Source organism: Rhea pennata, chromosome 2 (genome assembly GCF_028389875.1).
Source record: "Rhea pennata isolate bPtePen1 chromosome 2, bPtePen1.pri, whole genome shotgun sequence".
NCBI classification, from domain to species: Eukaryota; Metazoa; Chordata; class Aves; order Rheiformes; family Rheidae; genus Rhea; species Rhea pennata.
The window spans coordinates 60,763,171-60,786,986 of record NC_084664.1 but is presented as its reverse complement, the minus strand read 5'-3'; the positions used below and the strand labels follow the sequence as shown (position 1 = coordinate 60,786,986).

The 23,816-nt window shown below is 37.2% G+C and overlaps 1 protein-coding gene across 1 annotated transcript in view; it reads right to left on the bottom strand.

Moving 5' to 3' along the window:
• The window catches only part of RAMP3 (receptor activity modifying protein 3), a 51,536-nt gene that overhangs the window by 16,975 nt on the left and 10,745 nt on the right, over positions 1–23,816 (bottom strand). The window contains exons 2-3 of the mRNA XM_062569608.1: positions 16,350–16,379; positions 13,157–13,289 (exon numbers count right to left, since the gene is read on the bottom strand). Of these exons, the coding sequence (XP_062425592.1) occupies positions 13,157–13,289; positions 16,350–16,379 (163 nt within the window). The remainder of the gene's footprint in view (positions 1–13,156; positions 13,290–16,349; positions 16,380–23,816) is intronic.

Genomic DNA, 23,816 nt, shown 5'->3' with positions numbered 1-23,816 from the left:
CAGCAGCCTTGTAAGTAGGTGCAAAAAATACTGTGGCAGGAGATGTTGAATGACATTCAAATAGATTGGCTCTGGATCCGCAGGAGGAAGACACGGCTTCTTGAGAGATTCATCCGTGAGAGGCAGCTGGTTTTCAGCTCTTGACACTGCTGTGTTTACAGCAACATCTTCCTGGGACCTGCTCTACCTTAATTTGAGAAAGAGCAGTGTAATATAGCCCATCATCTATGAAAGATTACTAGCCCCTGCTGTAAGAAAACTATTATGGACTTCTGTTAATTTTTAAATACAATGACTGGCAAAGTAGTATATTTACTTTTTGAGCCTTATCTAATTCCTCTTTGTGTGATGAAAAGAATTCATCTTCTTATTTTCACTTGGAATATATATATATAAAAAAAATAGTCTTTGCATGTCGACATGTTCCTTGCATGTCAACAGTCAAAAGCAGAAAAAATTTTACTTGCAGTGAAAATAGACACATCTATTTTTGTACCTGTTTTTTTTATAATAGGTAACATTAATAACTAACATCTATATACTACATGTCAGTATAGATATGCATTAGGTATACGTACTCCCCCAAAATATGATGCAAATATCCACATGATAAATTACAGCACAATGTGACAAATTATACATAACATAGATCACTTCAAGATTATTCTGCTTTTTAACCTATTTTCCTGCAGAAAAACTCAGACTCAGGGCCCAATGATTAACTCACAATCCCATAATTTGTGAACTCAAGAGAAATACAAAATATCTGTTCCTTGGAAGTTGAAAAGAATGGTGTTCTTAATCGTTCACTTATGCACTATGTCTTTGGGACCTTTGTTTTTTCTACTCTTTATACTTTCTTTGTTCTTTCTACTCTTCCACATTCAGCTCTCATCATGGAAAAAAATCCATAACTTTATGAAGCTGCTGCACCCTTAGATATCATTTTTCTTAAGTATTTCAACCATTTCTTATGTTGTCATCAAGTTCATCAAAGAATCCAGCAACCTATCTTCCGTTTGCAAACTGCACAATAGTTTGAAAAAAAATGACTGATCTCTCTAAGAATGCAGAACACTGTATTTCTTGTCTGAGAACTGCTTTCCAACACTGAATTATATATTGTTTTGCAAGGCTAAATAGAAATGCCAGAGCCTTGTCAATTAGCAGTGTAAAATACTTCTTTAAAGTATCATTATATAATAAAATTCTATAATTGAAACAAGGTCCTGAATACAGAACAAACGGGTAGTATTAATTCATACCTCGTTGTGCTGTCAACAGTTAACCACATGACTAACACCACATGTAGCCTGAAGCAAGAAAATCCATTTTTTTTCCTCTGCTGAGTTAATCTGGGTTATTATGCATTCGTGGTTGATTCATTTAGAAAACAAGAATGTAGAAACTGTCTTGCAAAACAAAACAGAAGAACCACAAAAGTTTGTATCAAGTATTCATTTGCATAGCACAGATTTATTTTCTTTTTCATTTTCATTGCCTCTAAAAATATACTAGGCGTGATAGCTGCATGGCCTAATTGGTACCAGTCTATCAGTTATGCCGTATTATTTTACCACCAAAAAAATTTAGACAAACATCTTATGTATTGCTTATACTTAAATATGATCTTTCATAATAAGCTCCACGAAGATTGTTTTCCCTTACTGATCTTGTTATAATAAAATTCAAATAGGCCATACAAGCTGTTGAAAGGGCATATCAGCCGACAGACAGGAGATTTCATTAGGCAATGCTTTCCAGTATCAGTTCTAAATGGTTTACATTCTTTTTGCAAGCAATTTTACTCATTAGGATCACTGTATTGTTCCATTCTGAACTATTTGTTAATTGATTTGATGAAAAAAGCACCAACATGCTGATCCAACCTTGCAGGTGCAAGCTACCCGCCATTTGTCACATGCATCTACTGCGGCACATACCAGCTTGTCTTACAGAAGCCTTGCTAATATAGAAATATATCTGGTAACTTCTGCTGACCTTAACTTCATCAGTGCTGAAAAGCCTCTCAGAGCTTTAAGGAATTATCAATATTTACATGGGTGACCTTTTGGTAAACAGTATGTATCAGATTTCACTTTTTTTTTTTTTTTTTTTTTTTTTTAATAATGGTCCAATAAATGTAATAAATGTCAAAAATTGCTGGAAAAAAAACACTTGAAAAACTGGAATCTGATATTAAGAATTGATGAGTTTTCAGCTATTAGTGAAGAAGAGATCATTTTTTTTCCTACTTAGTAGCAGCCTCAGAAAATCTCTCTCTTTTCTCATAGGAGTTATAAACGCAAAAATTTGCAAAAGGAATGGAGAGAAATGGAAGAATAGGAAGGTCTGATTTTTCACTAACCTTGGAGAGACTGAGAACAGACAGTAAGAGAATACTGTTTTGACATGATGCAGTCATGATTATCACAATGTCAGAACCAGAGTACCCATAGGTTTAACAAGAAAGAAAGAGCTGTCTTTGAAGAAGACCAAAATGCAATCATTTTATCTTCTCCCCATTCCTCAGGAACAGTCTTCCTGAATTAAGGCTTCTGTAGACTGTAACTACATGTGCTGTGGTATAAATAACTAATAAAATCGTTTTGGTTCACCAAAACTGAGCTTTTGGAAGTTTGCGTGTCTAACTCAGCAGACTCCCAAAAGATTGGCCAATTTCCCTTTATTCTATTCATTCAACTCATTTAATGAGTTTCCCTTTATTCTCATTTAATTTTCCCTTTATTCTATTCATTCAACTCATTTAATGAGTTGAATGGGTAATCTCAAAGAAACTCTCTAAAGCCAATATTTTTCTTGCAAAAAGTAAGATTTCTCAGTGTCTGAACCTACAAAACTCAAAAATTAGCATCAGATGAAAAAAACTGATAAGGCTTAGTTAGTTTGTAGCATAGCTATTTCTACAATATGCTGCAGAACAAAGTGGTAATCTTGCATTTATAAGCAAAATGGTCTCTAGATTTTCAGAGGTTCATAAACAGCAGTATTCTTAATATAGCATTAAAATTCAGAAGTGATATTTAGAATAGACCATTACAACAAATCTTGGGTACTATTTCCAGATACCCGAGGGACAGGAAGGTGCTTGCAAGTAGTCAGTATGGATTTACCTTTGTAGAAGAAGAAATCATGCTCAACCAACCTGATACCTTTCTATGATGAGATGACTGGCTTGGTAGATGAGAAAGAGCAATGGATATTGTCTACCTTGACTTCAGCAAAACTTTCGACACTGTCAGCCATAACATCCTCATACACAAACTGCCAAAGCATAGGATAAAGCAGTCAGTGAGGTGGATTGAAAACTGACCGAACTACCTGGCTCAGAGAGTTGTGGTCAGCAGCACAAAGTCCAGTTGAAGACCAGAGACTAATAGTGTCCCCCAGGGGTCAACACTGGGACCAATACTGTTTAACATCTTTATTAATGACCTGGATGACAGGAGCTAGTTGACCCTCAGCAATTTTGCAGATGGTACAAAACTGGAAGGAGTAGCTGATACACCAGACAGTTGCAGTGCTATTCAGAAGGACCTCAACAGGCTGCAGAAGGGGGCTGAAAAGAACCTCATAAAGTTCAACAAATGCAAAGTCCTGCACTGGAGGAGGAATAACTCCCTTGCACCAGTATAGGCTTGGGTACAACTCCCTCAAGAGCAGCTTTGTAGAGAAGGATGTAGGGGTTCTAGTGGACAATAAATTGAACATAAGCTAGATGTGCCCTTGTGGGGTACATCACATCAACCAACACATCAAGTGAGGGGACCCTTCCCATCTACTCAGCACTGGGGAGACACATCTGGAGTGCTGGGTCCAATTCTGGGCTCCTCAGTGTTAGAAAGACATGGAGTTACCAAAGCAAGGCCAGCAAACGGCCACAAAGACAATCATGGGATCAGAGAAACCCTTATATGAGAAAGCTGAAAGTGTGAGAGCTGGGACTGTCTAGAGAAGAGAAGGCTCAGGAGGAGGGGGGTGGATCTTATCAATGTATACAAATATGTGATGGGAGGATGTCAAGAGGATGGGGCCAGACTCTTCTCAGTGGTGTCCAGTGATAGGACACGAATCAATGGGCAAAACTGGAACAATCGGGATATTCTAGTTGAACACAGGAAAATACTTCTGCACTGTCAGTATGGTTGAACATTGGAAAAGGCTGTCTAGAGAGCTTGTGGAGTCTGTATCCTTGGAGATATTCAAAACTAGACTAGACAAGGTCCTAGGCAACCTATTCTACCTGATTCTGCTTGAGCAGGGGGTTGGACAGGATGATCTCTAAAAGGCCTTGCCAACTCCAACTATTCTGTGATTTTGTAAACCACTTATTTAAGTCCTAGCCATCCAAAATTAGAACTAAGCTAAAGAGACATCTATAGAATTCAATAAACAATTGTGGAGAATAACCAAAAAAAAATATATCCATTCAGTGCTGCATGTATACCTTGTGACACTGCTTTGTAATTTGAAAACAAGTGGCTTATGTTTATAAGTATGCCTAGGAGGGACATGGGTCACCAGTTCCTGTGGGAGTGAAACAGTCAATACTCCAAAGAAATCATCATCCATTTATGAAAAAAAAAGAGATGCCAATTAATGTTCCTGTAGACATTTTGATGGTTGAAATAATTTGTCCAATAGTCACAGTCTACTGTATTATAAAATATCTTCCCCTCATCTGTGTAGTAAGGAGAAAAATTATAATTGTATTAAATAACTGTATTTCAGCCTCTGCATCTATTAGGAAGAAAGTAATTATGTGGTAATAAATAGACTATTCTTGCTATTAGCCTGATAAATAAACTGGTGTCTGAATTCAAAGTGACTGCTTTATTCACATTCATCAGGACATACTCTCATCTGTACAATATAAAACAAAGCAAATATATTTGATATGAAAATAATGGAGATTCACCTGAAAAGCAGCTCCTCTTAAAGATATTCTTATACAGCCACATTCAGGGAAAAGCTATGTCTTAACAGGAACTTCACATTTACTTTGTAGCTTGGCTAATTCCAAACAATGCGTGAATGCACATAATTTCAGCATGGTCCCACATCCAGCAAACTGGTGAGATTTCGCAAGCAGAAGAGTTCTTTTATTTCCAATTTTTAAAATAATACATGGCAAACATTATTTTTCCTGCAAAGAAAAAGTGGTATTGTCAGCCACCAGCATGATGGCAATACAATTGTTCAAATATGACATTCTTTTCCATTGTTTTACTTGCTAGCACCTGATTTATAAGCTATTTTTCTTTGCTTTTGAAAAGAAAGGCATGAATCACAGAGAGAAAATAATAGGTTTTGGGGGGTAATTAGTACCAGCCTCTGTTTGCCACTGCTACTAAGCCCTCTAGGAGTTTTTAGAGAGAATTTTTTAATACAAAATTACTCTAAGTTTTGATATTTGAAGAGGCGAATAAGGAGGAGGCAAAGAGAAAGGATAAAAGATCAGAATTTAAACTTCATTGAGTGTTGCAAAAATGCAGCAACTAGAACTGTATGGGAAGCTCAGAGGAAGACAGATGTCAGGTAGGCTCACAATGCCAAGAGCTCTTGGAAGATCCAAAGGGTGGAGGCTGTCTTTCTCCAGTTCAGCACTCCTCCAGAAACATGCATGATTAATGCTCTAGGTTTCACCACACCCAAGAATAATTCTGGCTAGCTGTGTCCACCTTAGCATGTTGCTAAAAAAAAAAAAAAACAGCTGCTTTTGCTGCCAAAGTTCGCTTTCCCATGCTACTTGCTTTTATCTGTATCCATCATAACATAAAACAAGTGAGCAGAACCAGCCTACTAAAGAAAAAGAGAATGCTAGCTAGCATCCTAGCACAACAGTCCCCATTTTTCTATACCTGAGCATCATACTTTACTGTAAACAAATCCTACAAATATGAGTCTACCTAAGGTTCAGGTTTCTAAAACTTTCCTTCACAGAGACATTAAGCTAATGAAGAAAATGTTCTTCTACAAAGTCTGGGCTGGCTAAACTGGGAGGGGCTATAGCAAGCTAAACAAGGAATTTGGGTTCGCTTCCCCCATAAGTCTCCAAGGGGGTGGGGGGTGGGGTGGAAGAGTTAGTCTTCAAACATATAGAAAGTTACTCAAAAACATTACAGAAAATAATCTGGATACCAGGCAACAACAACACAGCAAGCTCTTCTTGTGCAAGCACATTCCTCATTTGCAGTGTTTTACCATGACTTTGTCTAAGGCACAACCTATATGCTAGTTTGTCTACCTGAATATAAATCCTAATGCAAATACACACCTTTACCCCCACATGGCACAACTGGGGAAGAGAGAGACTCCTTTAACCAATACTACTCTGGATCTGAAATCATAGCATGCCAGCTACTTAAAGTCCAGCTCCAGGCAGCCCCAGTTCTACCTCCAGACCCAGTAACTAGTGTTGCCTATTAACTGAACCTGTATGTCCAGAAGTGCCTTACTAACATTAGTTGCAGGCATGTAGGTGCCAGGTGTATGCCAGACCACCAACAACACTCCACACTAGAAGAAGAGCACAGAGTGTTTCCAAAGCTCTTCGTTATTAATACCATGCTCCTGTTTAACTGAACTCTTTTGTTTCCTTCTGTCTTCCATGCCAGAAAAATCACATGCCAAAAAACAGAATTCAGGCTTCATTGCTAATGTTGAAAAGAACAAGCCAAAGCTATTCATTTTCTAACTGTGAGATATGTATGTCATTACAGGAAAGAACTATCTACACATCCGTCATTGCCTCACCTTAGCTGCAAAACAAACCCAGTGGTTTCTCTGAGATTTTCACAGTACATTTCTCTTTTACAGATGTTCTGATAGCAGCAGCTGGATGCAATCATGATCAGGATCTAAATCAGACTTCCTGCAGCATTCAATGGGGAAGATGAAAAAACCTATACAACTGACCAAGAAAATGAGTCAGTTTGGAGGGCTTTTATAACACAGGCAGCCATCAGAGGTTATTAGTTCAAAGCTTTAAGAACTGGAGACATATAATTTCATCTTGGTTTGCACTGTGTTCCTTTCAGTTTTCCAACTAACCTTAACATCATCTCACCTTCTTTTCTTTAATATTCCTCTGCAAACTAGTTGCTTTTATAATTAGCTTAGTTTATTTAAGTGAAATTGTAACTCAGGCAAAACTCCCATTGACTTTAAAATTGAGCAACAACTTTGGGATATTTTTCCAGAAGATTAGATCAAATCTGGCTCTAGTCACACACATCTTTTTCGTTAATTTCTTTTTCAAATCTTTGACATCTGTACAGAACATGGGTGGATCTCCTTCATCGTTTTCAGTATTATTAAAGCTTCTGTTTATATAACTCATTTTGATATAAAGAGTTCTGGGAAAGCTACACTGAGGCTGTAAAGAAAATAAAACGATTGATCAGCATGGGAACAAGACCTCGGATCATCCTCATAACAAAACAGAACTCCGTCAGACACACGAACCCTTACAATGACATGAATCAGTTTCGAACTTATAGCTAAAGACAGATCTTGCCCTCTCCTTTTTGGGTAAGGACCCAAATTTGAATATGTAGAAAAATAAAAATTCTATCATCTGCCAGGAATTAGAGCGCCATTCTCCCACTGCAACACGAGGGGATCTCTGGAGCCACAAAGACAGGCCTGATGAGATTGAAGGTAATGCAGGGACCTCAGGAAAAATTGTTACAATTAATTCTTTCAGCAAAACCAGTTCTCATTACATGTGTTAGTCTGCCAAAACTCTCTGCCAAAACATAAATTGTCATTTCACTCTCAGTCTTTGAATTCACAGTTATTCCTTGGCCGGCAAATGCAGAACGATTGGCTGGGAGTTCCCCTGAGAAACAGGTATGTGACTTTATAAACTTCCAAGATGACTGTTGCAGTAGCAACGTAGCCTGGAAATAACAGAATACCGTACATTGAAATAGATTACACATGACTAAATCAAAGGGCAAAGGTAACAGTCAAACCCTACATTTCTCAATTTCATCCAATAGCAAATAAATTTTCCTGGGGCTGGTCTCTCCCCTCAAGTGTTTGGTTATTGGACTCAAACACTGGGAATTGCAACTCAGAACTATTTCTTGTATCTTGAATTATTAACAGTTTATTGCATTTATCAAATTAGCTGCAGAAAAGCATGCCATAGCTTGCTTTGTTCCCATGAGAAACTGTTTGAGGATGAACTACTTACACAATGAACTCCAGGCTGGCATGCGTATGTGGAAATTCAGATTAAGAGAGGACTGTTGGCATGACCAGATGTGTGAGGATACAACTGAATAAATGTGCAGCAGGAGAATATAAGACGTACAAAACACGCAGGTGTCCTTTGCTCTTTGTTGAAAGCAATGTCTGCGAATAAAATTACCTTCTGGGCTCACTTTTAAACTATGTCTAAGGGAGATTGGTCTGCTCTGCTCATATGCAGAACAACGCTCTCTTCGCTGTCCAGAGTCAAGCAGCATCATGCCCTAATTTTTGATTTCCTGATATATTTGCTTGAGCAATGGTGGTAAGGTCACAATCTTTAGTGGCACAGCTCCATGAACAATTATATTTTGATATAAGATACAGAGCCAATTTTGCAAGATCTTTGCAAGTGAAGAGTGCCATGCAGAAATTACTGTATGAAGAAGGTGTAATCCTTACATTAGTTTTAAACCCCTATCTGTTCCAAGACGGCTAATTTTACTGCTGGAGGCTAGACTTAAAATCAGAGTAGACTATAAATTATCAAGCCTAAATATTTGAATTTTAAGTGATCATTGCTACTGATAAATTAATAAAGAAGCAGTCTCATCACTCAGTGTTCCTCCAGACAGTTGAAGACATTAGCCTATATGTTTATCATATTAGGGATGATGTCAAACCATAATGTCTGTTCTTAGCACAGTTCCTACAGTGCCATGAAACTTTATGATAAGTTTGTAGTCTGGGGAAGAAATGCCTCATCAGTACTTGATTCAGCAAATAAATTCCCAAACAAATTTATCTCTCCTCTCTCTCTTTCTTCTAAAACAGAATTTCAAATACAAGTGATAGTTTACATTTTTACATCATATATAGGTTTTCTTAAACTGCTTTCTATCTTTCTTGTTGCATTTGGAAAAGGCTGGCATTTTTTTTGGTGCTGCACAAGGGGAAAAATGAACATAATTTTTCCAAAAATGTTTAATTTTCATTTCACAGTTCTACAAACAAACAAAAAAAGTATCACATTTACAGTTTTCTTTAGACGAAATACTCTCTAGAAATAGGCAGGAATATCTGGTACAGGGATTGAAGATGATACAAAAGGGGAAGCGCAATCAGAAAGGACAAAGGCAAGGTGAATTGTTAACACTAATTGAAAGTCAAGAGAACTCAAGAGTCTTCAGTCACCTTTAAACATTAGAAGAATCTTCCAATAGAGTATTTTAATTCTTGAAGCAATTTTAGCACAAGGCTTGCAAAATGCTGCCCCTTTCTTCACCTGCATTAAACAAAGGCAGAGTCTAATATTTGACTCCTGTAGGTACCCTTGACTGCACTGCTAATAATCCAATTAGTGGAGGAAACTCATCAATATGAACAAGATATCAGCAATGAATTCAAATTTATGATTATAATACAATTATGATGGAGATCATTTCAGGGAAAATTGCAGTTCTTCCTTCAAAATGAGGAAAATAACTTGCAACTAGATGTGTTACAATATTAAAATTGTTGCTCCTAGTATAATCTAGTATTTAATTTAAATTATTTATTAAATAAATTTAGTAGCACTTGCATTCTAAGACTTTTCTTCTTGTGGTGTAGATATATTTCTTTGTCAGATTTCAGTGCAATTTTGGGCTATGTAAGAGAGAAGATATTGGAATAAACACAGCTTACGCACGCAAAATGAGAATTCTGCTATTCATTTTTTGCTTTCTGTGGTGTCGGGGCCCTGTGTTGGGCTGCGGCACTGTAGAACATCGATACATCCATGTCACTGTAAAGAAATAAATACTTCTACACTTTTTCAGTTCTGAGGGACCACTTTTCTATTACGTTTAATGAAACTGCTATTTTTTTGATGAAGAAATTGTGCAAGCAAAACAGAAATCAAAACAGGTCTTGCCTTTCCCATGACATGCATAACTAGTTTTAACAGTATGTCTTTAGCTCTAAAAAATAATCTCTTGAGCTCAGCAATATCCAGAAGTCTAATGTCAACACTGTGACATACGCTGCTCACTTCTCTGACTGAGAAGTTACAATACAATTAGCCAACATGCTGACTATCAGCTCTCCATTTCAAGGATCTTATTCTCTACTGGTTGTGTGAATACTTCGTTTTGAAAGAATTTATCTGGATTACTTATTTTGCTCGACTTGTTGCTAGTTCACTGCGAAATAATTTCTCCAGTGCTGACTTCCAATTGCAATGATTATCACAGAAAAGTTAGGCTCCAGCACATCCGACTCAGTTATCCTGACATTTAAGTATTTCTGTATAGCACAAAATCTGAACTCAGTAATACACCCAAGGCTGTAATACAACTCTACACACACCCTGAAATCTGCGCCCTCTTTTCTTGTGGATTTCTGCTTTCTCATCTATTTACGAACACTTTTCCTCTTTGCTCTAAGATTTGCACTCTTACATAACAAGTCTGCTTCTATATGGTAAGAGACTTTCAATAGCTCTGTACTAACAACGTTTCCAGGAACGTGACACATTCATTTCTTTCTTCTTCCCTCCTTGTTCTTCTCAGATGAGGAAAAAAAAATGTATTGTCAAGCATTCAGTTCCACCATTTTCTAGTACAGCCTAAAAGTATAGTAGACAGATTCGGATTCATGGTAAGAAGTTTGGGCAAGATGGAAGAAATATCTCAAAATATTCACGGAGTACTGGAAGATCAGAATAACCCCCTTGAGATTCTCAGGTCCTTTAGGCCATCCTGCTATCTACTCAAAGAGAAGAAAGCAGTAACTAGGGTTTTCTCTGTTCATAAGTTATTTTGAGTACAATAGGCAGAAATGCCAGTTATACTGCTCACATTATAAAACACACCCCACGCAGTACTGATGTCTGAGCCATCAGGGCAGGACAGGCAAATTTCCTCAATGAAAGGTAGCCAAAGAGCCCATTTTCAGCCATTCCACCACCTGCAGGAAGAGGGTTTCAATGTACTGTACATGTCCCAAAAGCTCTCTCTGACTAGATCTGGCCACGGGACAGAGACAGGAGCAAGAATCTATTGTCATCCTCAGGGCACAAAAGGGACCAAGATGCATACCAAGGAGTTATCTCCTCTTGCTTTTCTCCATAATTGAAGAGATGCATGCATGCATCTTTCACATGAGTGCTGCATAGTTTAAGAAGCTACACATAAAAGCTGAGCTGTAGTGTAATCCAGCACCAGCAAATAAAAGTGCTAAAAGGGAACAGCATCTAAGTGGTTAATGTGCTGTCAGATTATGAAATATTATCAACAGGCGGGACATTTGATACAGGAGGCAACAGCAGAGAAACACAGGGAACTGCTGCAGCGTAGCACGGAGGTCCAGTGCTTCATTATCTGTTGTGTCTATTGATGGTCAGCCAGTTAAAATCTACGTGATCAACATGAAGCGATAATAAACAGGGGACACAATCAGAGTTCATATGAGACAAGGACATATCTGGAGCTAAAGGAAATTGTAATAGATGTGGTAAGAGTGAACCTGTGGCTACCCTGCTTCAGGAGCACTCCCAAAACCAGGGCACTGCATTAGTGTAGTTTTAAATCTGAAGCTCTGTTTCAGCTTGGCTTGTATTTCACCAGAGCTAATTCACTTGAACCTAGTTTTCTGAAGTACTGAACACCTGCAGTTTCCTGTGATTTCAATCGGTGTAGAGGGTACTTGGCACTTCCGAAAACCAAGTATTATGCATGAGCAGACATGCTCTGAAGAAGCAGATGCTCCATGAAGCCAAAAAAAGCCACAAATTGCATGAACTCACATTACTGTGAGTTTCCTCCAGACCAGAGTTTGAAGTGCACAGCTTAAGATGTTTAAATACCCCCAGCAACTACAAACCAAGAATAGAGATAAGAAAATAATAATGCCTCCACCATCACTGTCTGTCTAGGGGTCTTTCTAGTCATTCAAAGAGAACAGGTGGTGCTTACTCTCCCCAGGTTATCTGGCAGGTGTAGAAACAAACTGCAACAGTATCAGTACAACAGAGCATTTTACATTTGGACAGGATAATTTCACACAAGAGGTAGATTTCTGGAACTATGCCTCGGAAAATATTATTGTCATCTTATTGAAAGAGAAATCAGGGAATGAAACTGCATTGCTACCAACAAAGAAAACAAAGTAGAATGATTCTGGAATCACATTACCTTAATGCTTTCAGAGAAAAAATGGATTTAAATAACATTTGCATAAAATATACTGAAATAAAAATGAAATATAAACACAACCGAGGTAAAAGTAATACCAAATTATATTCATTAGCCTATCAGTTAATCTCCACTAACATGATTTATTTTGTGCACTCCTAGAGTCAGGAACTGGGTTTCTTTCTGTGAGCACATGGTCATACTGCAGGGACTTAAGAGCTACTGTTTAGCCCTCTGCAATGGGAACCAAATACAGGAGGTTTTCAATTTATCTGGAACACAAACATTTTAGACACTTTAGGGAGACTGGTATACCATGGCTTTCATTAGGTACTGATAAAATAGCCATCTGGCATTGAATATAAATTGTTCTGAAAGACACTCTACGAGAAAATGCAAAAGAAAGGATTGTTAATGGAATTATTTATTTATGAAACATTTCTCTGACTTTCACTCCTGTAGTAAGTGAAAGGAGAAGTAAAGGCAAGTGAAAGACTAAGGCAAAAATTCCCTCCACTGACTTCAAAATATGGCGAACATTTTATATTGAGTAGGGTAAAACCTTTTCTTCAACAGAATTGCTAAAATCTATCAAACTTGACCTGTGAAGATAAAATACATGTCTGAACCATTCTGCTTTAGAGAACTTGCATATCCCTTCTAGGTGTTAAGGTGTCCTTGGCACTTGGGAGGATCAATTTTATTAAAGGACAGCCATTATAAGAAGATAACAATGTATCAAAATCAAAATTAACTCTTACATGATAAATTCCGTCAAGTTGCACCATTTTTTAGAGTCCACTTTCTTCATCATCTCTTCAAAGGATTTTCCACAGGCAGGCAACTTTTCTAACATGAGTGATTCATTGCAGAGATTACTCTGTTGACGTGCACCTAGGTAAAGTCAGAAAGCACATTAAATCCCAAACATTGAAATAGAAGAACTATGGATTCTTTTTTTAAAAAAAAAAAAAGAAGAAGAAGAAGAAGAAGAAGAAGAAGAAGAAGAAGAAGAAGAAGAAGAAGAAAAACCCCACTCATTCACATAATTCTGCCTTCCACTTAAATTGCTGTAAATTTAACATTCAATTTTCCACACAACTTAATATGTAAAACATAAGTTTACTAAAAAACCCTCAGTATAAAATACTGTACCTTACTATATCATCTTTTAGGCCTTGCACAGAGAAACCTACCTAGTCACTTTTCTAATCTTTCTGAATTTCTAATCTTACTAACTTCTTACTGAACACTAGCACTACTAATTAAAAGCTAACTGGAATTAGCTTCCTTCACGGCCTTGCCCTTTATTTCCCAGCCCTTCACTGTAGAAAGCACTGCTCTAGCTTATACAGATGTGTCTCATTGAAATAACTGTATACTATAAATATACTTCTCTTTCAGAAAGATTTGTATACCTTATGAACTAAACGCTTGAAAGCCCACAATCACAATTAAGACTTTTGTTTAGTATATCCATTAATGGAATTATTTGCCATTATCTGATGTTAATGTTACAAACAACCAGCTACTGGGAAAGAAGGAATTAACCTTGTCATGAGCAAGCCTGTACCCTTTGCAATATAAAATGGCAACTTCACAACAATATTTAGAGTCAAAGTTGAAAGTACTTATACAGCCCACACCTGAAATGAAATACAAGGCCAATATTTTGACTTTTGTTATAAAATTAAAATTCTGAAAAATTTTTATTCAGAGTAGCTGAAGTATTCAGTTTTGCTAAGGTTGTAACATTCTGTTTTGATTATCTAATTTGATTTGGAATATGTCTTCCTTTACCTTTATCATTTCAATTATTTTGATTCTACTTTTACATACAAAATACATAAATTTTGGAGCAAACTAAAAAATGCTTGCTTAATTTTAACTTTAATTTTTAATATAATGCCTAAATTAAATTAGTAAGCTAGTTAGAATAAAACATTGGCATTTCTTCTCTTTAAACCAAAGAAAATCTGAGGAAAAAATCCCATCTCAACAAAACTGTACTCCTAGCAAATCTGTGTGCCAGGAGGCTCCCTTTGAGAATTCTGGAGGAAAAGTTAGTTTTAAGAGAAAAGGCAGGAAGAACAGACCATTTAGTCCATTTTTAATCACTGAGAAAGGAAGTCTATGTAGAACGAAGTCTTGCACCAATTTTTGAACGAACATTTTTATCTATCTACATTGCAGAGAGCAGATATTTCTTTTCCTTGTATCAGTTACATTTTGAGAGTAGGATTCTGTCATTGCTGAAAAGCTGGTTGCCTTGTTCCTACCTCAGCTTCTTTGCCTACTGCTCCTGAAAACCTGAAATCCTGCTTCCTCCCATGCAGGGAGGAGGTGCTTTATGGTTACCCTTTTCAGAACTCTTCCTCCAGCATCTAAAAGTTACTTCATTCACAGCTGCCATATAAACAACAAATGGTAATAATCTGTGGCTGTCACTCAGGAAATTTGACTGAAAAATCAAGGTTCCTTCCAACTTTTCCCCTCCTCCTATGTTCTAATTTTATGTTGTGTTAGCAAAAAGTATTGTTAAGTGAAGTAAGGTCAAAAGCATGCAAGTCTTCATTTCATGAGAATCTAGATAGAGTCCTCAGTCTCAACAGGGTACAGATTCTTAATATTTAGCCCAATAAAAGAGACGCAAGATGATTGGTTTCAGACTTCTTAACATGATATAGTTGTTGATTACAAATTCTAACATCTCCATTCGAAATGAGATGTGTAATTGTAAAACAGCACCAGGTGCACACTACAGTGCTTAATCCATGAAGGAGACTCTTCAGAGCTCTTCTTTCAGAGCCCGAGCAGGAATGCCTTGCCAATTTAATTCATACTATAGCAGCTGATTCTTTTAGCTGGAGAAGTCACCGACTCAGTCACGCCAGGTGCCAACTAAGAGGCAGCCACCACATCTGATCAACAAAATACTCTGCTTTCATACAACAGCAGGACTATAACTGGACAGTCTATTTTACATCTAAGACCCTAAGTCTATTACTTCATACTAGCCACAAACCTCTTCAGGCCTACAGCTAATCGGGACCATCTGAATAAATCCATTACTTCTGACCCTACCTACTTCATCACATCTCATTGTTAGAGCTCTTCTGGCTGATGTTAAGACTTCAGCAACATTACAAAAATTCAGAACTGCAGTTCAGTGCCAGTAATGCAAATGGTAAAAGTTATGAAATAGGGAAAGTGTAATTTTATCCTTCGGAAGTTAACACGATAGTTAAGAAACTTGACTATTAAAATGTTCCCACCAATTCATCTAACAGATAAAAATTTATATCTTTCAATGGTAGATGTGCAGATGAACATTAAAACTGGGCAGAATAGACAACCAGATACGTATGATAGATGTATGCCTGGCAATTTGAATTCTGCAGGGATGCTTTTACAAAATTTAGGCTACACTGGCTGCTTTGGCTGAGTATTCTAAATAGCTTGCTATCACTTGATTTATAATCCTATAAATTCAATAGAATACAAGCCTTCTCATTACATAATGTACACTGACTGTTGACTCCGGCTCCTTCTCAGTGGGGTGTTTAAATGGATTTGTTATGGCCTTGGTATTTTTGGTTGCATTTCTTCAGAACTTTAATGTTTTGGAAGGTTGTAAGAAATCTCTGAAAGTCATAGTACGAATAGTATGAAAATTATCTGCCTCCTTGAACAATGCAATGTCATAAGAGTTTCTGTCTAAAACCCTGGCCAAAGGGTTTCAAATTTATGAATAATTCTGCATCTTTACCATCACTATTGAGACTGATCTTTGCAAACACTGAGCCACTCTCTGTTCACATAACCAATACACGAGACCAATTGTAAAAAAATGCATGAACCTGACTAACTGAAATGAGATAGAATGGAAGTGCTTTTTAAATAGTTACCACGAACAAATCAAATGTATGTTTGAATTTTAGAAGTAAAGCTCACCTGTTAATCCAAGCGTCATTAGACCATTCACTAGGGGAAGGAAAAATAAAAAAAAAAAGAGAGAGAGAGAGAGATTGGTTAGATATCCTTACGTTATTCCATAACAGTGAGAATTAACGTAGATACAAACAAACCTCAGCATACTTCATGTTTCAACAAAACACTGCATTTGAACATTAGTTTTATTTTTATTAGAATGTGTTTGAATGGAAAAATCAACATTTAGAGAATGTGATTTTTTTCATTGCTTTTTATTTATCTTTTAAACAGCTGAGTCATGTAGACTTTTATGGGTCTGTTGACATTGCTTTTTTCTGTAGTTTCTAAAGTTAAGGATGAGGGATAAGGGAATTCTTATTTTAGTTTTTTGATGGGCTGACATAAAAAAATTGGAAAAGCAAACACATCCACATGAAATGTAGGTCAACTACACATTCTAAAGTACAAAACAAATTCTTTTGTTATTGAAATTAAGCAAGCACAAAATCAAAAATACGTAACGTGTGCTCTAGTCATTTGGAAATATAAGACTGTGATTTATGGTCTACATCTTTTCCAGAGTGAACTTATGTATTTTGAAATATATAAGCTTAAAACCTTTATGTGTCTAATGTGGAAGTTATGTCAACATACATATGTCAGATGAGTCTTCTAATGGAAACATGGAATATGCCAACAAAAGAAATCTTCTGATCAACAATTTGCAGTACCTCCAGATGGATGAAATTAGCAGAAGCCCACTCTGTGAGCAGAGCTGCACCACACTTAGCATTTTGCAAACATAGCAAACATAGGAATGATGTGATTTCAATTATTTTTAACCTCCTACTGGAAAAAAAAAAAAAAGAAAAAAAAAACTGCTGGCAAATCTTTGCAGTACTAACCTTGTATCAGAAATAAAATGAGTAATTTCACACAGATGGGTACCTCCTGTTCCTTATTTATAACCTGTGTGTCACTCCAATAAAATAAGCCAAGATATATGGAACAAAATATCAGTCCCAATTACACTGATCTACATTCTGCCTTCACTGAAATATGCCAAACCCATGATTAAGCTAAATGCAAACTGTTGTGTATACACATCTGAGAAGAATTTAGATCCCTCTAATATAATTTTCTTCCACTCAAGCACTAATTTATGTTAATTGCTAATGAGCCAGAATGTACTGAAATTATGAAGAGTATCAGAATCCGTGTATCAGAATACTTTAGTGCCTCCAAACAGAAAGAGTTGAAAAGAGTTGAAATTCCATTATACGCTCTGATGGTTGTATCTCTTTTGTAAATAAAACATCTTTTTTCTTTTTTTTCCCAACGCTACTAACTCCTATACTAGTAAATAGAGAGTCCCTGGACAGGTTTTTCTTTAACTTGCACTTGAAAATGTGCTTCATCAATTCCATAAAACTGAAGATGAGATTAAAAGTACACATTCTAAGAAGAAGCTAAAACCACCTTTTCTGAGGAAAGTTTAGATGCACAACCATAGATGCTCCCTTGATGACGGCAGATTGCACCTGGAATTCTTATTCTATGAATTCCTGACACTAATCTCTAAATACTTTGTAGATATTTCTGTGTTAATCCTCAAAATCTTCACTGCAAGGTAAATAAAAAGAATGATTTACAATGAGAGAGAACCAATAAGAGAAAACAATGTATCCATATTTTACAGATAGCGAGATTAAGTGACTTCTCCAGGGTCACATAAGGAAGCTATGATCAGCCAAGTACAGAATAAAGGGCTTTTAGTTCTCAGATTTGTGTTCTTCTCGTAAGTCTCTCTGGTCACAGAAGAACATGTTTTTAGCATTTTTTGATCTGATCAAAACAGAGTAACACAGGATGCTTCATACCTATCCACAACCAAAGGTGTCCAGATACATTCTGACAAGGGTAAAATAACAATACAGATGACCACATGCTATCATACTTAACCATCACTATTTTCAGTGGTCTCAGATATTCAACTCATAAGAAAGGTTTAACAAAGAAATGACAGCTTTTTGGTCATGCCACTTTACACAGAAAGCAGGACCTTTCCATCAGCTCTTTTAAGAAGGGACAAGTCCAGTGTATTTCCAGTGTATCGAAACGTTTATGCCATCACATCACGTAGAAGAAATATATCAATGGGAAGCATAAGAGCAATCATAGTCGTTGGAAGATGCTGCCACAACCCCATTATAAGCAATTTCCTAGCTACTTTTCCATGCATTCTTACCTGAACCAACATTTGAAAGGAAAAGAGGAGGTTCAGTTTAACTGTACCAGCTACCTTTAGGCTTAATCATATTAATATCAGATCATAGTAACTGCCTTCAACTTTTATTTATTTCAAATACCATACGTAGCAGGAATGACTGCCCCTAGCATTAGTGGAATCAGGTATTAAAGGACCAACCAATTTAAAACTGGAGCAACTGGTACAATGACAGTGAAGGCAAGATGGGGAAAAATAGGATTGGAAAGGTATTGCAAAGAAAAATAAAAGATAAGCAAAAGAAGGAAAAAAATAGAAAATAAGTAAACCAAGAAACAGAGCAAGCTTTTATCACCAACCTACTCCAAAATCTTGTTCATTGAAAAAGGAAAAAGCTGATCCTAGATATTCACTGCAGCCTTTTATTGCTTAGTCTGTATTCTCCTTTTGTGATCAGAAATCCTACCGACATTAAGAAGGAAATTCAGACTGGACTCACAGCAGTATGTAAATTTAACAATGAGATGCATGAGAAGGACACTTTTGTCCTATAATTACTCAAGTATAGAAACTTCTGCTTTTTGTGACATGGATAAATATTTCTCAATTTTTTTACCATATATTATTATTATGCGCTGTTGTTTCTTTTCCACCAGAGGCTTAAGAGTAGCACTGAAAGTCTTTGTATCTCTACCTAATAAATTTAAACAGTATGATTGATGTGTGTTATTTTCATTTTGTAACAACAATCTTGAAACCTTGTATAAGTGCATAAGAGGAAAGTAGCAGAATATTATTTTCCCTTATCTGACCATTTCTTCAGTATGCTGCAATTAATGGCAAGATTGTAAGATTTCTCCAAGGCCACAATACTTCCTCAGAGTACAGATAGAAAGTACTTCTAGTTTTATCTGACCTATGTATGCAGTTTTTCATCAGCAATTACAGAAGTATAATCTTTTTTTTTTTTTTGCCTTGTATACAGTCAGCTTTGAAATTTGTGTTGTCTAATCCAAAAATATGTTTCTTCTTGATCATATTTCTCACAACAAACAAAAACATTTAAAGATATCAAGTTAAACCTCAAGTCTATACTGTTAGACATCCTTTTAGAAACAGCTCTGCTAACCACCATCATCTAATGCTAACAATAAGTCTGGACATCAGATCAGTACTGAGACTTACGCAAACTAAAACAACATCTGCCTCTTTCTGCAGAATCTTAAGTCTGCACAAAAAATGACTGACATAGACCAAAAAAGCAATTAAGATCACAGTCTGAAATGCAGCTGCTGCTCTGCAGTCATGTTACAATTTGTTGGAGATGTAGTAGAGAGATTAAAATTCTATTAATATCATTTGGTTGTATTGGTCAAATGCTACTACCCACACTTCTTTTGTAGGTCTTAAATGCTGAACAAATTGCTCTTACAGTACCTGTGTTCCTCCAGGTATTTAAAAGCTGTATAGATAAATCTATCAGTTGCACAGATGGTGTTAAAGATGATGTTAAATCCACTGATCTTTTATTTAAACCTAGCTTTATCTTTACACAACACTCACACTCCAAAGGTGCGTGAAGTGTTTTCTGGCAGAAATCAATAGACACTTCAGGATATCTATTGCATAAGAAACTGCTATGGACCTTCACCTACGTTCTGACACAAGGTCAAAAAGGCAGTCTGGAGCATGGTGAAAATACTGGTTACAACTGGAGTAGGACTTCTTTATGTTTATTATCTGTGTTACTGTTGCATCTCTGAGCTCAAGAGCCTCACTGCACTCAGCCTGTACTAACACAGAAGGAAAAGATGAGCTTACACTAGAACTCCACGTGTGCCTGCCAAGGATTTCTCCAAAAGCTCTGTAAAGGGGACATGTCAAACACATGGCCAAGACACTTCAGGCTACAAGGTGGCTGAGCAGTCCTGAAAGAGGATAGGAAAGCCCAAGCAGCTCTCCCACCTGAGCCCACTACAGAAGGAACCTGCTCACACCTGGGGTAACTTCAGATTCACTTTGATGTTACCCCACCCTTCACTTCAGCACAACTTCTCACTGTGGCTCACTGGACCTTGGGGAAAAAGAAAGGACTTTCCCACGACAGCCTTTAAATACAAGGAGTATAAGGCAAACAGTTTCTTCAAACATATTTCATCAAATACTCTTTTTTACTCTGCATAAGCTCTACATCTACCCTTAGTCAAATACAGAAAGTAAGCCTTTCTTTAAAGACACATGCAAGTACATCTCCCTATTCCAATTTTTTATCATTTTAGTACACAAATCTTTGTAACATCAACTCAAGCACAGAGCTGGCAGGAGAGGAAGAAGGGTGTTAGTATACGGCTATGGAGCTCAGCGAGCAGAAACTGTTCCAGGCAGCAAAAGAAATATCTGGAAGAATGTATCATTTCTGTAACTTCAGCTACAAGCCAAGGTTTGCTATGTCAGATGTTGGAGAAAAAAGGCGCTGATTCTCAGCTAGTGCAAAATAGCATGCATTGAGTTTGACCATTTCAATCTTCAGATAAAGATCTAACCCTAACATAAGTCAACCTATCAAGCCATTGAAAGTGAGAGAAGATAAAATTACAAACTATTGAGATAGATTTGGCTTAATACTCTCAGTGCCACTGTCCACAACCCAGAGAGAAGAGTCTAATGCTGCTAACTTCATACATGTGGAAGCTTGAAGATACCAGTTTCCCAACAACCTTACAACACACCTTGCTCAAGTACCCTAGGAAGCCGGCTCATCCTTCCCCTGCTGCACGCTGTGTTTAAGGATCTATGCCTTTATCCTTACCGTCTTTTTAGGTCTACTTCATACCACAGCAAACTGTAGCTCTGGGTTATTTTTTAAATTGCTTCTCTGAGCTCAAGTCTTATTTCAACTAATTACACCAGGATGCTAAACCATCAACAGAGATAACAAAGGATAATTTGGCATAAAATTGCTAAGTAGACAGGCAAAGCATCAATTTCTGGCAAGGAAAAAAACTGCAACACGCTCAGGAAAGCAAAAATTGATGATGATTGTCCATTCTGACATGAGTTCTCATGGGCAAAGCACAGAGAGAGCTCACTGAATGGGGAGGCTTGCAGGGCTGCTCATAGGCAGCACAACATTAACTGAGCATGTATCAAAGGGCAGCACAAGCTGGGTTGCTCTGCGATGAGGGCCGAGCCAGCAGTGACCCCAGTACAGGCTTTGCCCTTGCCAACAGGGTGCTGACCACCAGGGTACAAGCTGGCTGGGCAGAGCTGGTTGGGCTGGAGGCAAGGTGACCCAACACACAGCTCAGGGTCAACCCATGAATAAGGCAGAAGAGCAGGTGGCAAGGCCAGGCTCATATCTACATACAGGGGGCCCCAGCCTCAGCTGAAATGGAGCCTCTGGGCCCACGTCCTAATTCTTCAAGTCTAGAGGCTGTTGTAAAAGTACAGAACAGAAAAATAATTAGTAGGAAAAAATGAACTCGCACCTGCTGATCTTAAAAAAACCCTCACCACAATATAGATGGCTCAGAAGGTCGTCTTTCATTCTGTTGCTGATTGTGCTTTCTACGCTTGCCTTTATAACAGGAGCAGGCTGGTTGTGGGAGAAGGCAGTAGCAACTATGGTGCGGTGTGAAAGCAGCAGAGCAAATGAGGCAACCAAAGTTCACAGAGCCAGGCCATGAGAGGAACCTGGCACAAAGGAAGGATGCAGGGAATAAACAGAAGCTTGCAATAAGCAAAGTGCTTGAAAGAAATGTTACACTTGCATACAAAACTGGCCCAGAAAAAATGTACCTACAACAGAATATCAATGGGCAGAAGCAAGGTGAACTTGGTGCGGGAGTGGATTGATCTCTCACTGCATCAGTGAAGTATAACATCAGCCCAGCTCTACGGGACTTCAGCTCCATGTCAGTACTATGCTACAGGGCAATCTGGGTCTGGGAAAGACCAATGGGCTAGTCAGCAGGACATCAACATGCAGTGCAGCACATGTGAAATGATTTTCACTGAGGTGAGCTCTAAGGGAAAGTTCAGGAGTTTTATCATTGCTGACAATGAGTTGGAGATCTGGAAAGAGAGGAAGTCTTTTTTATTATTATTAATCAGAGTTAACAGTTATCAAGTCTCTGTAACAAACATAGTCAGAAGAGATATAGACAATTGATTCAGCTCGTTTGGGCTAGAGTACAACCTGGAAATTGAAAGAGGATTCCCTACGTCCAAGAAGTTTTCTAGAGATCTACAGTAACACAGAAGGCCACTTTGCTTTATCCTCTGCTTTGATGCTAAATCCTTTGTAATACCTTCTCATCTTTTTCCCTGTATCCTGTATATGGAAGACAGATATATTAGCCAAGGAAATTTAATACTTTAAAACTGGAGTTCAGTTCTGTACTGTATCATCATTTTAAGTATTATGCTATTGCTTCTGAACTGGTAAGGTAATTTAAGACAGTTAACAACTCTGGATATTAGAGTCCTTTCTCCTGCAGAGCAAGAAAAGCATGAAAAAGAAGCAATTTAAGCTTTTTGTATTTCATCAGTGCAAATCAACTGGGAACATTACTGAGGGCATCAACTGTTCAGTCTCATGATGGTTCAGAATTCCTCAACTTTCCAGAGACTGCAAAGAAGTTACCAATCATTCTGAAGTCATACTTCCACTGCAAATATTTCAGGTAAGAAATACAAATGATTGTGCTTCACATTCACTTGTAAATACTTAAATCACTGTTGGTAGTATATAAATAGCACTTGATAATTTCTGAACACTTTATGTCTACTTCCAGAATTGCTGGATGAGTTTTCTACTACTTTACTTGAAACCTGTATATTTTATTTTATCATACTAATTCAATCACAGATTTAGGCAACTTTCAGCAATTGACTGAACCTTTAGATCAGTATTATAATGGAAGTCATGTCACTCAACCTGAAATATCAAACAGCATTTTCTTCACATCTTTTCTGTCCTGTTACATTTTTGATGAAGCAGTGTATAACTGAAATATAAAATAACATTGTTTATAACTGCTGATTTTCAGATAGTATATCTTACAGACTAAATGCTCTAATAATAAGATCCATTGCTCGAAGTAAACTCACTTCATGCTCTTGAAGAGTGGCATAGATAAATGTGTTCCTCCTTGGAAAAGCCAACTCAAGATCCTTCCAGAGAGGAAAAACTGAAGAAGAGTAAGAAGAATATATTTGTTTCAAGAGTAGAAAGACAGTCACAGCATTAGAAACTTTAA